General features: G+C 34.0%; 1 protein-coding gene across 4 annotated transcripts in view; it reads right to left on the bottom strand.

Annotated features, from left to right (window-relative positions):
• LOC106056263 (vitamin K-dependent gamma-carboxylase-like) overlaps window positions 1–12210 on the bottom strand; it is a 29798-nt gene extending 17588 nt beyond the window's left edge. The window contains exons 1-7 of one of the 4 annotated variants that reach the window (XM_056019466.1): window positions 11696–12210; window positions 7754–8084; window positions 4636–4864; window positions 3749–3904; window positions 2816–2981; window positions 2534–2612; window positions 638–744 (exon numbers count right to left, since the gene is read on the bottom strand). In XM_056019466.1, coding sequence (XP_055875441.1) covers window positions 638–744; window positions 2534–2612; window positions 2816–2981; window positions 3749–3904; window positions 4636–4864; window positions 7754–7819 — 803 coding nt within the window. In that variant the 5' untranslated portion in view covers window positions 7820–8084; window positions 11696–12210. Of the gene's footprint in view, window positions 1–637; window positions 745–2533; window positions 2613–2815; window positions 2982–3748; window positions 3905–4635; window positions 4865–7295; window positions 7346–7753; window positions 8085–11695 lie in introns of all 4 variants that reach the window. The other 3 variants (XM_056019468.1, XM_056019467.1, XM_013212908.2) reach the window with 3 other exon arrangements.
• Between the last annotated feature and the right edge of the window lie 3591 nt (window positions 12211–15801).

Here is a 15801-nt window from a genome sequence, read left to right as displayed (position 1 = left end):
TTTTATACAAATTCAGCGCAAAAATTAAGTCCCTATTTTTTTTAAATAATGGCTTCTAGACTTTTTATTTGCTGAAAACATCCTCTCTACACTAAATACTAAGATAGAAATAAAGACTGCCAAAATTGAAAAACTCATACACAAGTTCAGTTTTATTTAAGCAGAAATAGACTAATAAATGTGTTCTATGAAGAGATTATTGCCTAATGTAATCATAGAAGCAAAGATTAAAAAAAAAAAAAATTACTGGAGCATTATTGCAATGATTCAGGAAAAAGAGTAATTATCTATTTGCATTGGCAGCTTCTTTCAAGGGCTAACAGATGCTCATCATGCATAATATAAAAATAAATAAGATTTTGAAAGATTTCATGTAGAGGTCTTGTGCTCCAATCTCTGAAGATTTGTAGTTAGTATCAATGCTGTGAATGCACCAGTCCAGAGTTTTGATCGAAGAGAAATATTTATAGCTTTTAAAACATCCCATTTGTCTCTGTACTAACTTAGGCTCAATAATGTTAAAAGCTATCAGTTAGCTTACTGCACATCACACAATAAGTGGTCATAATAATTTAACAAATAAATGTAAAACTAATATAATCAAATATTATCATTAAAAAAACTGCAACAGTCTTACTTGAAAGGCATGAAAACCCAGTGAACTGACAGTGACCTCATTGAATAGCCAAAGACCCAGTCATGGTCAAGTTTCTTTAATCCAGCAATGAAGTAAACCAGAAATATCTGAAATATCATTTAATGTTCCCTTGGTGGGTTCATACAAATAGTGCACATGCATCACACAGAAAGAATATCATTTTAAATTCAATGTCAAACAATACCCAATGTAAAGTAGTGAATATATCTTGAACAGTAGAAGCTAACTTTCCTTGGTAATGGCAATTTATTGAATGTTGTATTCCTACATTTTTCTAATACTCCAACATTTTCTCCGATAAAGACTTATTTCTTGTTACCATTTAGGCCCAAAACTCATACAGAGTTGTTGAATGCAATAAGATTGGAACCTTGGACCATCATTTCAAAAAGAAAGTATGAAAAAAAAAAACAGCAGCATGAAAAGCTAACCAATGATAGAAATATGTATCAAAAGCATAATTTTCTAGACAAGATTAAATGTCATGTAATAAGAGTCAAGATTTTTTACTGCATTAACAACAAACAACATTGATTTTCCTATAGAGCTAAAAACAAGTCAAGGAAGTTAAAAATAAGCATGGATCTATCCAATAGAAAATTCTGTTTCTTTCCTGTCTATTGGAGAAGCTAATTTTATGCAAGGGAAGAAATAAGCAGGATCAGTCATAAGTTTCAAGCTTCATGGTAAGTTTACTTTTGACAATCCATTATTGTAATGAAATTCAAGCGTGTGCTAATAATGTGAGTTTATTCTTTTCATGATCTCCTCTTTCAGAATAAAATTGTTAAACTCTGGTACTTCTTCACTTCTATGGTAATTTGTGTTATGACAATTCAAATACATTTTAAATGTAGACTAGCCAATTCAAGCCTAAGAAACAACACAGCTCATCTTAAATAGGTCCAAGTAATCTTGACACTAAGTAATGAAAAGCAGATCTTGTTTCAATTTAAAAAATTAAACAGAATAAAGTATTATAAGAAAAAAAAAAGAAAAACTTTAGCTGACAAGAAAAATGTATAAATAAAATAACACCAGTAAGCTCCTTACATGCAATGTTACTCCAGTTACTGCACAGTACAATAATAAAGAAGTTTACGGCAAAATAAAAACAATGAAACAATACATTCTCTTTTACTTATTGCAAGAAAAATCTTTAAATTTTCATTTTATTTTTAGAATATTTAATAAATTGTAATAAATTAGTTTATTTGTGTAGTTGTTTAGGTTGGTGCTTAAGTATTTTTATTATTAGTGTACTACACTAATAATAAAAATACTTAAAACTGTTTTTTACATTTCTAAGAGCTTTCAGATTTAACCCATTCACTTGTATTTTCATTTTTTTTAAAATTGTGCTTCAAAAAATATAATTAAAAAGTTGTTTTTTTTTAATATACATTAATTATAATATAATCTTGTTTTAAATAATGCATACTTTTAATAATTTTAGAACAGAAAACAACCTCATAAACATTCCATTTCTCTTTGGCCTTACACATTGCAGTATCAGAACGTTTATTGACAAAATGTGTAGAAAAAAAAAACACCACAAGATAGACATCTGGTTTTCACTACAAAAAAAAACAACCCATAAGAGTTATCTTTTCATTTTGTACAAACACCAAGAGCTCTTTTAACGCGTAAGTTAAAATGAATCACTGAGAAATTCCTATGGCATTGTATAGCATTAGGAGTTAACAGCAAATACTGTATTTTATCACAACAGGAGTGAATGAGTTGAGGTCTGACATAAAATATCCTTTAGTATCTCCTTAGAAACTAATAATCTCAACTTAAAGTAATTAGAAAAAGTTACCTTCAAAACAAAGCATGCAGATGGCTAACACTAAAACCACACTGTAATACAACCTGAGCCTGCATTAGGAAGTAGTTCCAGTAAGGAATGTGAGCATTATTAATAGAAGGTTTCAGCAGTCCATCTAGTGAACTAAAACAAATATAATATTTACTGACAGAAGGCTATACAAGTGCATCTAAAAAAACTACAATAAAGAAATATACAAAAATAAAAACAGATATATTTTTTAAAATAAAAAACAACAACTATTGTTAAAATTTTAAATGTAGTTGATCATATTAAAAATGAAAATATAACTAATGAAATTTTGAAAAAAAAAATTAATCACATACCAATACCGATTTGCATCCGACATGAAAAAGTGAAAAGCAATTATCCCAAATAAATATGAATGGTTGTTCCAAGCAGTTTTTTCCAGGAAAAAAATATACCAATAGCAAACTAAATAGATGCTGCAACTGTATCGAAATTTGAACCCAATCAGAATACCCACAGCACCTAAAAAAAAATAAAGCAAAAGATTATTAAGTTACTGCAAAATGTGATTGGAACAGGAATTATTCTAGAATGAAATAGAAGATAAGTGAATAAATCTTGTAATAGTTTGAAGAGATTCTTTTCAGCAGCTTTAGCTCAGTTATATATATTTTTAAGTGAATTTTATAACAATTCTAAGTAGCAGGAATCGATACACTTAAAGTGCACTGCAGTTTCTGAACTGGTTTAGAGTGATCAGCAAGAGAACCAAATGTTCTATTAGGAGCATACTTAGAGTCGTAGAGTGAAATGGGAGAAGGAATGAGGATAGAAGAATTATGTCAAGGACTGCATGTAGTTCAATCATTAAAAAATTTCCAGAAAGCTTTCATCTGTGTATTTTTAAATTGGAACAGTAGCATTGAGCAACAGCAAATAGAAGCAATCCAAATAAAGTTAAATGAAAGCCAGACACAAATCTATCCTTGAAATTTAGCCGATTTTAAATTTAAAAAATTATAAAAGTGCAATGTGGACCAACAATTTATTAGAACTCTCCTTAATGAGTGTCAGATACCTAATGATTCTACTTATTCTTTACCAAGGAGGATCAATCCAGACCCTGGCTTCAAGAGCCAACATCTTAAACCCTCATCTACGTCCAAATTTTTGACATAAAAATAATGGCTAAAATTTATATGGAATTAGAAAACATGAGAAATTATTTTACACTTTTTGAAACAAGGCTGATACTGAAGTCAAGTAACAGTTATGTTTAATACACCTACCTACTAACATGGCCATGTAAACCAAGCACATCCATTCCAAAGGCAGTGGTTGTAAAAATGAGAACAAGGGAAACCTGCAGGTATCTACATTGCCCCAAATACCATCAGCTAAACTCATTCCACGTTCCATCAGGGTATCTATCACCATGAGAAATCCTACCAGAAAACAGAAGATCTCATATTACTGTTGTTGCTAAATTAAATTTAAAAAAATCAAATCTTGATATGTGTTATACAACAAATTCTAATCACAGCAGTAAGTTTCAGTTCAAGAGTTATTTTCATTACTGAAGTCAGTACAGGTACATGGGTCCAAACAAAACAGAAAAAAAAAGGATGGGGCAGTTAAAAAAAAAAGGACATTAAAGAGGGTGTCAGAAAATGTACAGAAAGAGTGATTGTTAAGGGACATGAGTAACTAGAGATGAGTAACAAAAAAAATAAACAAGGGAAGGGAAGGTCAAAGCTATTTAGAAACTGGCGAGCTTCTTCACTTGCCAGTCTAAAAGGACACATCCCAAACTATAGTGTCTGTGGACTAACTGTGCTTGTCCGCCATTACCATCCTTATAGTGGTCTGCAAATGAAAAATTTAATACACATGACTATTTGATGGGTTATTGGCACCATTTTTTATTGTAGTAATTCAAGTAACCAGGAACATTTTGTTTCAGAGATTCAAAAAGATTGAGAAACTCTAGCTTGCTTGAAACTACTAAATTAACTATTATTTAGTTTTAATAAATGTGTTACATAACAAGTATTTGTTAGTCAAGCTTGCTCAATTTAAAAAAAAACATGTACCCTTCTATGAATGCTTTTCTTCATTACAAGTTTTAATTTGTTCAGATTTTTGTCTAATTTAGCTGTTTAAAAAGAAGTAATACCAAATATGATTCGTACAATCCCTAGACAGGCTGAGTCAGATGGCTGGCAGAGAAGTCCTACAAGTTGTTCCCAAAGTTGAAAGCCATACACTATAATGGACCTGCTGTCATGTTTGATGTCACGAGATTCACTTTTATGGCATCCTGAGTTGGCAGCTTTATCTCTCTCTTGATTTTTTATGTGAGTTTCATGAGAACCAGATTTTTCAATTCTCCTTCTTAGCATTTCCTAATAAATAAATAAATATATTAATTTATATACATATATATGGTACCAGTAAAGTACAAAATGCAGGCATTCTATAGAACACCTCATGTTTTCAGGCAAAATGATTCATTTGCTTGCATTACAGTGAGACTTATTGTAACCATTTTGTACTTTGCCTATAGAATATGGAATAACAAGGCATTCCAATCAGATGTCTTAATTTATATAATGAAAGAGTAAAAAAAAATCTGTTGATAAAGAAAAGTAAAGAAAAACAAAAGTGTCGTCTACAACATGTTCTGTTTTTACACATTTTTTATTGCATTTCCAAATCTTCCTCAGTCTTCGATTTTTGTAAATTATCTTATGTTTAGAAAAAAAAAAACAATGGGAGACCCACTAAGGCTTACAAGGCAGCTTTATAGATTTTAACCAAAGAAATAAAAACAAAATTTCTTGACTTTTAAGAAATGTTTGACCAGTGTAACTATTTTAGTGTATAGGTAGATCTTCGTACTTATCTATTTACATATGCTTGACTAACTAGACCAATGAGTTATTTTCTTGTCTGACCACTGAACATACAACAAACACTATTGCATAACAGGCAAGGAAAAAAATGCAGTTTGTCTTGTCATCATCTACACTACAGTACAATAGGCCTACATGTGTACATCTATCTGACCAAGCTGTTAGAATCAGTTGGACACACAGACTATTTACTCTTTGGACAGGGATGATGTGTGAATTTTTTTTCTCTAGAGTTGGTTATCCTAATGCTTTTATCTACATAAGCCTAACTTTAGATTTAGACCTAGATCTCAATAATAGGTCTAATAAAGACTATTATCTATTATACGCTTTGGTTTCATCTAAGGTTTAAGCTATAAAAAGGGTGTACTTGATGTTCCTGAAGTTAATAAATTTATCACTAAATATTGACATAACCCGCTTATTCAATTCCTACTATGAACTAAAAGAAATTAAACACCACCATATGACTCAAAAAAATTCTGAACAACCCCATTCATAATATTGCACAGAAGCTTTTGGCAAAAAATGTTTAACAACATTTATAGTGCTGCTAAGTGTAAGTGTAGATATTGGCTCCAGAACTTCTACCACCATCTTATTTTACCAATACCTCTTCAAATGTGACTAAATATTTCTTAAATGCAACATTTTATTTTAGAATGAAGGCTGTTGGTAGCATGTGCATGATCAGAAAACAGGGAAGTGCATTTCAACCGCTACAACATGTTTTACACATTTTAATTGAACTTTTAAGTTTGTAACTAAAAAAAAATTAATTAAACTACAATTTTAACTAGAAATTTAAAAAAAAAATTAAACTTAGGACTTAATTATTTTTGTTAACTTTTGCCCATTGTTTTTATTTTTATCTGGATGGAATTTAAGTCAATCAGATCAACCTGACCACAGGAATTTAAATGAGAATAATAACATTATTTTAAACACTATTTCTTTTTTATAGCATGCCCTATTGAGTTGATTTTAATGTTTAATTTTGAGACGAGTAAAGTTATTGTACAAGCTCTTTTTTTTATGAGTAAATCTGTATACATCAATTAAATTGTGTTTTCCTAAAAATCACAATAAAACCTTAGATCAGCTTATAAATTAAGATCTAGTCAAGTGGTACCTTCTTAGAAGTCCTATTTGTCTTGAACACAGATTTTTTTTCCCCCTTTCAGACTACATAATACAAACCATCTTTATAAGTGTCAACAATTTACCTTACACAATAAAGTTGTACATAGCATACACACTTAGACAATCTTAACAAATTCTACACTTTAAGGAACAGGACTAAATTAATTACGTTAATGGCAAATAGAAATATTATCCAGAGAAACTTATTTTATTAATAAAATACTTTAAATCAACATTTCACACTTTACCTGTGACACAAATAAATGATATTATTGCTTGACATTGCTAACATGAGCACTAATTACACATAAATAGAATTTAAAATAAAAACAAGAAAGCTCTAGAGAGAACCTGGGCCTCAAGGGATGATGGTTAGTAGAGCAAACAAAGGTAGTAATCACCTAGTTCTCTATGAGGAGACATGTTTGTTAAACTCAAGTGTATAAATGTGAAATTCTATTATAAATTTTTCTGGATATAGATTTTAAGATACAGTAATGTGAAGAGGAAGTTCAATATTATATCATCTACTAATCTGTGATGTGATAGTCAAGCAAATTATGTTTTGAATGCAACAAGAATATTCTGATATGTTATTGAATATTTTACTCTGTACTAAATGTTCATCTTCTAAGTTGGAAGTTGCAGTGTTAATGAAAAAGCAATAAGTAATAAGCAATGTCAACATAATTAATGAGTCAACAGCCTGAGGCAGTTCTAGTCATTCTATAGAATGTCAAGAAAAAGTTGGAAATGGAGAAATCATTATCTACTTTACCTGAAATCTTCTGGCGCTTTATAGAATGCTCAGATGGATTTCACACTTTGCTGGTAACATATTTATAGATATTTAAACTGGTCATGTTAAAATGCAAAATTCTTGCATAACAATATGCAATTTCAATTAATATATCTTTTATATTATTCCAAGTTTTTTCCTGAAACTAATTGTTTTAGCTGCTTCTAAGGGGAAACATTTGAGACATAGAAGTTGTCTGTCAAAATTGAGAAAAGACTAAATGTGGCTCAACAAAAATGGCTGAGACGGATTTGGGAGTCAGATTGGATCTCAAACAAGGAAATCCTATGCCGAACTGGGAGTCGAACACTTGGTGAGGTTTTGACAGAGAATCGCATGACGTTTGTGGGACATGTTCTCAGAGAAAATGAACTACGCATACCAAGAACTGCGATGACATGGAGGCCAATATGAGGAAAGCGCAAACAGGGACTTACTTGGCACCACACCTTCATGAAGGACCTCAGAACAGTGGACACCAGGTGGGAGGAGGCTTCAGACATTGCCAGATCTTTGTGGAGACAGGTTGCCACCAAATGCGCCGAACGGCGCAGGAGGACCTAAGTCTAAGTAAGTAAGTAAGGGGAAACACCAAAAATGTGTTTAAGCTGTTGGCCTTGTTTAGATTTCAAACTCAAAAGGGCTATTCAAAATCTGAATTTTTTAATCACAATCTTCAAAAGTTGAATGACTCCTTTCACTCTTCTGTAAATAATGTATCCTTTTCTTTCTGAACTTTCAATCTCCTGTAAATGTTCCATTTTGGTTCTGAAATTAAGCATGAAAATATTTCCATTTTTTAAGCAAGATTCGATGATAAAGGGAGTTTTTGATATGCATTGTCTTTGATCGAAAACTGTATTAACTTATGAAAATTCTGTTTCACTATTTCAGCCATCCTTTTCAAAAAGGGTGCAAGTGCAGAGCAGGAAAATAGTCCTAACTACAGTACGTTGCTACAAAACTGTTCTGACAGAATGTGCAAGCAAGCCAACATGAGTGTGAAGATTGAGCATGTTTATGTTTCACCAGATTAGAAATTCTCAGGGCAGTTTTTGCAAGAGCACAACGAATGTCATTTCTGTACCAGGTCTAATGCTGTATTTAGACTCAATTACTAACAGGCTGGAAAGAAAAAGGTGCAACAAATCTCCGACAGAATTTGATTGCAACACTTAATGCAGAATTATTTAACTGACATTGAAATTTTTCACTGCAATGCTATTTATGTTTTCAATAAACTTTTCTTGACTTGTCTTAGGAACATCTTCAACTACTGTGGATGGATTTCAAGGTAGATTTGGAAAATATGATGAAAATTGTCTACAATTATGTGCAAATGTTCTTTATCTTTTTTCTTTAGTTCATTTTCATTGTTATAAAGTGATTCTATCTGTGGTTTTGCTTTCTGATTGAAAATAAATTTTGAGTTCATTAAAAAGATCAAAAGGACGTTTTAGACTTTTGCCTCTTGACAACTATCTCACTTAGTGTGAAATAGCAAAACACTACTGTTCAACTTTCCCTTTCACAAAAAAGACTTAACTAACAATGTTTTTATTGCATCATGTGAATCTTTTGGTTGCGTCTTCATTGCTAATATTTGTCAATTAGCAGGTCTCTGATGCGGTCAAATTTTACTTTGGTCCTTGCCTTCAGCCTCTGAGCATTGAATAGACTTGAATCAGTGCAAAATCCTATGCCAACTCCAATGGTCTTAGATGACCTCTAACAAACGACTCACTGGTTGAAAACCAGGGATATAGATTTAATAGATCTACATAGATCCTACATATTCCAATAACTAGTCTCTAGTAGAAGCTAATATACTTAAGGCTAGGTGTAGTTGTAATACACTCTCACTACAGTGTCTATAGCCACAGCTCTATAATATTGATCAACAGACCTTATATTTTAGGTCATAATTATTATTGCATATAGGTTCTAGAGCAGTGTTCCCAAACTTTTTTGTCTCATAGACCCCTTACCATGTTTTCCAGTTTCGGTAGACCCCCAGATGCTTAGCTAATTATGCAATTTTCAAAATTCATCAACATCAAATGTCTATTTTTTTTTCTAAGTTTATTTATTAAGAAATAATTCAAACTGAAGCTAAATAAAATGTAATAGTTATTACATGAATTTACAAAACAAAAAATATATGCCTATTAGTGCTTTAATAAAATTTCAAATTTGGGCTTCAATTTAATTAGGTTTCTTATTAAAACTTCTCAGTTAGTGATGTCCATTTTTTTTAGAACTATCATTAGAAGATTGGCAACCTTCTTGAAACCTTTTTTTTTCCCACTAGATATGAAGATAGCAGAATAACAATAAAACTCTTTGTGATAATATTCTGATAAGTATCAGGTATTATCTAAAAGAACAGATTTCCATTTTTTTAATTGTACTTTAAGCTCTTCATTAGTACTTATTCCAAACAGTTCTTGTAATGTTACATCCCTTTTTCCTATATTATCATTATATGGATTGATTATCCATTCATGTTTGAACCTATCCAGAATCTCCTGAAACCTTAGCTGAAAATTAGAATAAAAGACGAAAAAAAAACTTTAAAAGACTGTCAGCTGACAATGGCTTTGTCTAAACAAAATGCTTAAAAATATGAATATCGCAACTGGGTTTGCGTAGTCCTGAGAAACACTTCACTTATCCTTAATCTTCGGAATGGAAGACATTGCCATTATTATTATTGTCTCAAATGATCCCCAAGCTTAGATGATTTCATAGTGTCATTACTTTGTTGCATAATAGACACACAGGCAATGAAGATATGAATGAAGTCAAATTTTAAATAATCAACACTGTGCTATCTACAATTCTTTTTGGATTCGGCAATGTTTCACAAAGACAGAATTAAGATATTTAAATACAATGTCAACATTTACAAATTATAAAATTCATTTGAATATCAGCATTAATTCAAAGGATTTATTAAGGTACAAATCATGAGTTTACGACTTAATTCCATTAAATAAGAGCAATCTGATATAAACCTTGTCACATGTAAATTATGAGTGCGTCTGGTGTGAATGTACACTTTGGTTTCTTATAGTTATAATGCTTTTTTGTTTGGTGTAATGCACAAATTGTAAGACAAATTTCCATATGGACAATAAAGATTATTATTATTATTATTATTATTATTAATAGGAAAGACTGGACCTGCTTATATAAGATCCACTATCGTTGACCCCTATTTACATCTCATAGACCCCCATTTCATTTTTATCTCTCATAGACCCCTTGGAAGTTGTGTTGGGAATCATGTTCTAAAGGTTAGATATACTGATATATATATAGCCTAATAATTTAGGTCAAAGTTTCTACCTTATATAGACATAGACCTATATAAGCAAGTGTTTTCCAAACTTTTCCCATGATGGAACACTATATATATGCACATTCTGTATTTAGCAGAACATTTTGCTTATTTTTTTAGAGAGATTAATTCACATGGTGGCCTACAAGCTAATTATTATATAGAGAGACTTTTTTTTAGATATAGGCCTATAGAATTTATTTGTGGATCTATAAAAATAAGATCGATACACTAGTTAATCTAGACAATCATATTTTCTAGACTCTAGATAGACTAGATGATTATGTTAGATTAATAGATTCATTCTAGATCTAAATTGACATAGAGGAGAGCCTCTGGTTGCATGAGGCTTCAGAACAAGACAGCTGGAGGTCACTCACAAAAGCTGCGGGATACACATTTGAGACCAAAGAAAATCTGCTGCCGGGGACAGACGCAGACAGCGAAAAGAAAATCTTAATGTTGACCACTGGTGGACAATGGTTGTGGCAGAATATGTAGGTCACAGCTAGAATTTAGGTTAGGCTTGATTAGATTCAGAGGTCTAGATAATTCTAGCATAGTTCTAGATCAGAATTAATAGAATCTATTTTTTTACAAAATCTACACTACAATCTACAGTGCATAACTACATTACATTTAACTCAGATTATCTATCATTATAGGAAGCAATGATCTTTTTTTTTTTTGAAGTAATATTCTATATGACATGTCTGTATTTTATAAGATAAGATTATAAGTCTATAACTATATACAAGTAACTATATAGTCTAGTAGAGTATATGTACTATGTATAAAGATCAATAGATATTTAGTCAATTTAGATATATTATCATATATTACTAAGTTCTAGTACTAGACTAGATCTACTATAACTAGACTATAGTTTACTTAAGTTTACTATAGTCAGACTAGTATACTAGTCGTCTAGATCTATCTATAGAGTTAGACTAATTATATTTTATATTATTATAGTATAGATCTAGATTAGATTAATTATTATTATATAATTAGACTATATACATAGACTACTTACCGCTAAGCACCAACGGCCAAAGGTCTAAAGAAGTTAATCTATTATTAATAACTGTACACTAGATATACTGGATATAGTCAGATCTAGAATTATAATAATCAATTTAATAGAGCTCTCTAACTCTTACGTTGCCTATGGATGGAATGGCAAGGCGAAAGGTAAGTAAGCCCAGTAAGGTGAGCTAGACAAGTCTTTGACAAGATGACGTTAGTCTAGTTTACATCACTCATCATCACTGCATTCTCTATCTTCGAGATTTGATAGAAATAAGAATCTAATCAGGATCTGGCGATCTGCTGTTACTAATTTTAAACCGTACAGTGGAGTAGCGAAGGTAATTAAGATAAAGGATCTCTAGATCTACATATTGATTTTAGTTTCTCATCGCACCCACAAAGAAAACGCGAGCCATCGTCTCTAGGGCTTCAAGTGGAAGCTAGCAGACAATGCGTGTGGACTAATAAAAGGGAGGGGGTTCTGCAGTTTCACTTCAACACTAACAGTCAAGACTCGAGGCGGAAGAAGAGCATAAAACCCGTAGCTATAGTACCGGTCAAGGCGTACTGTGTTGCTAAGCAGAAAATAGGTGATAACGGTACGCTGTATGGCAATGCAGGGATTACGCGGTACGTGCCATCACTCAGATCATTGCTTCTTTTTTATCCGAAGTCAGAAGTCTCATCTTTCAATTTAAATCTAGAGATAGACCTAGTATATAATGTTAATCTTAGCATATATATAATCTTACATTAAACCTAAATAACCTAATCAAAATGCATATATAGAATATTGTTGGCCTCCTTCAGTCGTAGAACGATTATGGTTCATCTGGCACACTTCCTCATGTGGCTGTGAAGCCCTATTTTGGAGAGACACTCCCGTCCACAAATATCGCAGGTTAAGGTGGCCCGGGTACGCTGTTCTGCCTCATCGTGGCACCTGGGTGGAAACGGCTACTTGAGGGGGTAGCTAGGCTAAATGAATGGCGAAACATAACTCCCGTGGGGATGCCCACGGGTAGACGAGAGTCAACCTCTTGCACGGGCGGGGTTGTAAAAAAGTCCCCACGAACACGTCCCACATCCATGCGCTGTTCCTCAAAGGGACCGTTACATCAATGGCGGTTCCCACACAGCTAGCTTGGTACAACGAAGGAAAATGACGGTGGCTCCCGGTGCCCTCGGCCTTCGGCCATGTGCAGCCAAGCATGCGTCGGGGCCAAAGGCATTGGAAACAGCAATGTTTTACATAGGCATTGACTCGGGTCCCTCTCAAACAGAACTGTGTTCCCACAGGTTTGTTTTTTTTTACTGTTCGGCTGGACGTCCAAACAGGGTTTTTTTCAAACTTAGAGCTCGAAGAGCCTTCGGCTCAGCTCTTAGACATCAACAAGGTTAAGGTGGCTTTTGCTTTGGTGGTAGAGGAGCTGGCCATTTTTTGTATTGTACGTTTTTCTTCCTGAGCTGAGACCCATGTTCTTTCACTGTCCATAGCTTTCTTGGTCACTGTCTCTCTCCATCTGGTGCAGTCTAGAGCTATGTCTTCCCAAATGGTCAGTATTGATGTTCACTGATTTGAGGTCCCGTTTTATTACATCTATGTAACGGAGGTGGGGGCGACCAGTTTTTCTTGAGCCAGTCGCGAGTTGTCCGTAGAGGATGACTTTCGGGATGCGATTGTCCTCCATCCGGCGAACATGTCCAAGCCAGCGCAAGCGGCGTCGATCGTCTAAGGGCTGTAAAGATGCTGGGAATACCTGTTCGCACAAGGATCTCAGTATTGCACACTTTTTCTTTCCATGTGATTTTCAAGATCCTACGGAGAATGAAATGAATGGAATGAGTTTAGTTTTCTCTCTTGCTTTGCAAAGGTGGTCCATGATATGATTCACTGCCATACAGTAGTGTACTCATAACAAATGCCTTGTAGACTTCCATTTTGGTCACTGTAGTGAGCTTCTGGTTTTCCCAAACTCTTGGCCTGAGTCTAGCGAATGTCGAGGCAGCCTTCCCTATGCGTTTTTTAAAATCTCCTCTTATAGAGACAGCAGGTCATCTTGAATGGTGGATCCCAGATAGCAGAATTCATTTACGGCGTCCAGCTTGTTATCGTCTATGAGGATGGAGGGTGGTGCTGTAGCAGGTGGTCCCATAATGTTTGTTTTCTTCGTGCTAATAGTTAAGCCATATTCTTTACTGGCCTGAGAGAAGCGGGACATTAGTGACTGACGTTCCTCTTGTGTGTGTGTGTGCCACTACTGCTGCGTCATCCGCGAATAACATATCTCTTACAAGGGTGGTTCTGATTTTTGTTTTGGCCCTCAGTCTGGCAATATTTAGGAGTTTGCCATATATATATATATATATATATATATATATATATATATATATATATATATATAATATATATATATACAGCAGTGGTGTAGCTGGGGGGGGGATTAAACCACCATGGGCCCCACACTTGAAGGGTGCCCCCAAATGAGTGTTCGAAATTTTTATTACATTAAATATTACGCAAAATGCAGGGGCCCCCAGGCCCTCAAATGATGGCAAATTCGTATAGTTACTCCAATGCTGATTAGCATGACTAGATTAGTAGATGGACACGCTGTAACAGCTGTAATTTATAAGATGAGATAAGAAGGTAAGTTTTACTTCCACGTATACGGTCTGCAAGAAGTGTCAACATAAATGGTCATAAAATATGAGACATGCTATCCAAGATCCATCCGTCACAAATGCTTCAATCGAGACTATTTCTTATAGAAGGCCTCAACACTGACCTGCAACGTCACAACCTGTGGGGATTTTAGACCAGTAGCTCGTTACCACGTCGTACAGACCTGCGATGTGGCAACGAGCTATTGGTCTAAACTGCTCACAGGTTGTACATGTGACGTCGCAGGTCAGTGTTCCGCCTTTCTATAACGACTGGTCTCGCTATAATACTTTCAACAACAACAAAAAAAAAGACGATTCAAATTGTACATGATTATGTCCAACGTTTACCATACATTAGTAAAACCAAGTAGGCTACATCACAATGACAAGAGTCAATCAAACAGAGGGACAAAATGTCAAAATCAAAGACCACGAATTTGAAAACGTCCAAACTTTCAAATATCTAGGAAGTACTATTAATTTAAAAAATGACCTACTAACAGAAATAAAGGAAAGAATAGCAGGAGGCAACAGGGCATTTTATAGCACCCACCATTTACTTAAGAGCAAAGGGATTTCAAGGAAAACCAAGAAAATAATATACAAAACCATAATAAGACCAGCAGCAATGTATGGAAGTGAGACCTGGACACTGACTAAGACATCTGAAAATCTACTTAACAATTGGGAAAGAAAAATTCTTAGGAAAATCTATGGTGCCATAGAGGATGAAACAGGGTGGAGGACACGCACTAACTATGAGATATATCAATTGTATGAAGACCCACCAATAGTGAACGAAATAAAAAAGAACAGACTACGTTGGGCAGGTCACCTTGAAAGAATGTCAGACAACAGAGGAGCGAAAATTGTATACAGGCAAAAACCAAAAGGCAGACGACCCAAAGGCAGACCCCGAATGCGATGGATAGATGATGTGGAAGCAGATCTGAAGCAGCTTGGGCTAGGGCGTGGAGAATATAGGCCCAGGAGAGATCTGAATGGAAGGATGTGTTAAAGCAGGCCAGAGCCCTCCATGGGCTGTAGCGCCACTGGGATGGATGATTTACCATACATTGTTTTTATTTTCACTCTTTGTACACTTTGATTTGGTGATTTAGTTATAAGGTTAACACTATCATACATGCACATCGCCGTCATCTATGCGTTCCAGATACGCTCATGTCAAACCATGCCACTGCGCAGCCCAAGATGTCTTTTAATGTTATTCCGTGTTCCTCTCTTCTAGCATCCAGCAGCATGCAGGCCGCCCAGTGTGTTGTGATGGTCTTCTGTTTCTTGTGTCCTGCCGATACTTCATCAAAACAGTTACTCTGGCTACATAAAACATTCAACCCTAACTTACAAACGCAAAAAAACAGACCCTAGCCCCACTTTAGAAAGACAAAAAATAAAAGCACTTTTCATAGGCCCTATGATAGA

The sequence above is a fragment of the Biomphalaria glabrata genome, chromosome 2, assembly GCF_947242115.1.
Source record: "Biomphalaria glabrata chromosome 2, xgBioGlab47.1, whole genome shotgun sequence".
NCBI lineage: Eukaryota > Metazoa > Mollusca > Gastropoda > Planorbidae > Biomphalaria > Biomphalaria glabrata.
The sequence above is the reverse complement of the archived record's forward strand: the minus strand, read 5'-3'. Positions and strand labels throughout refer to the sequence as shown.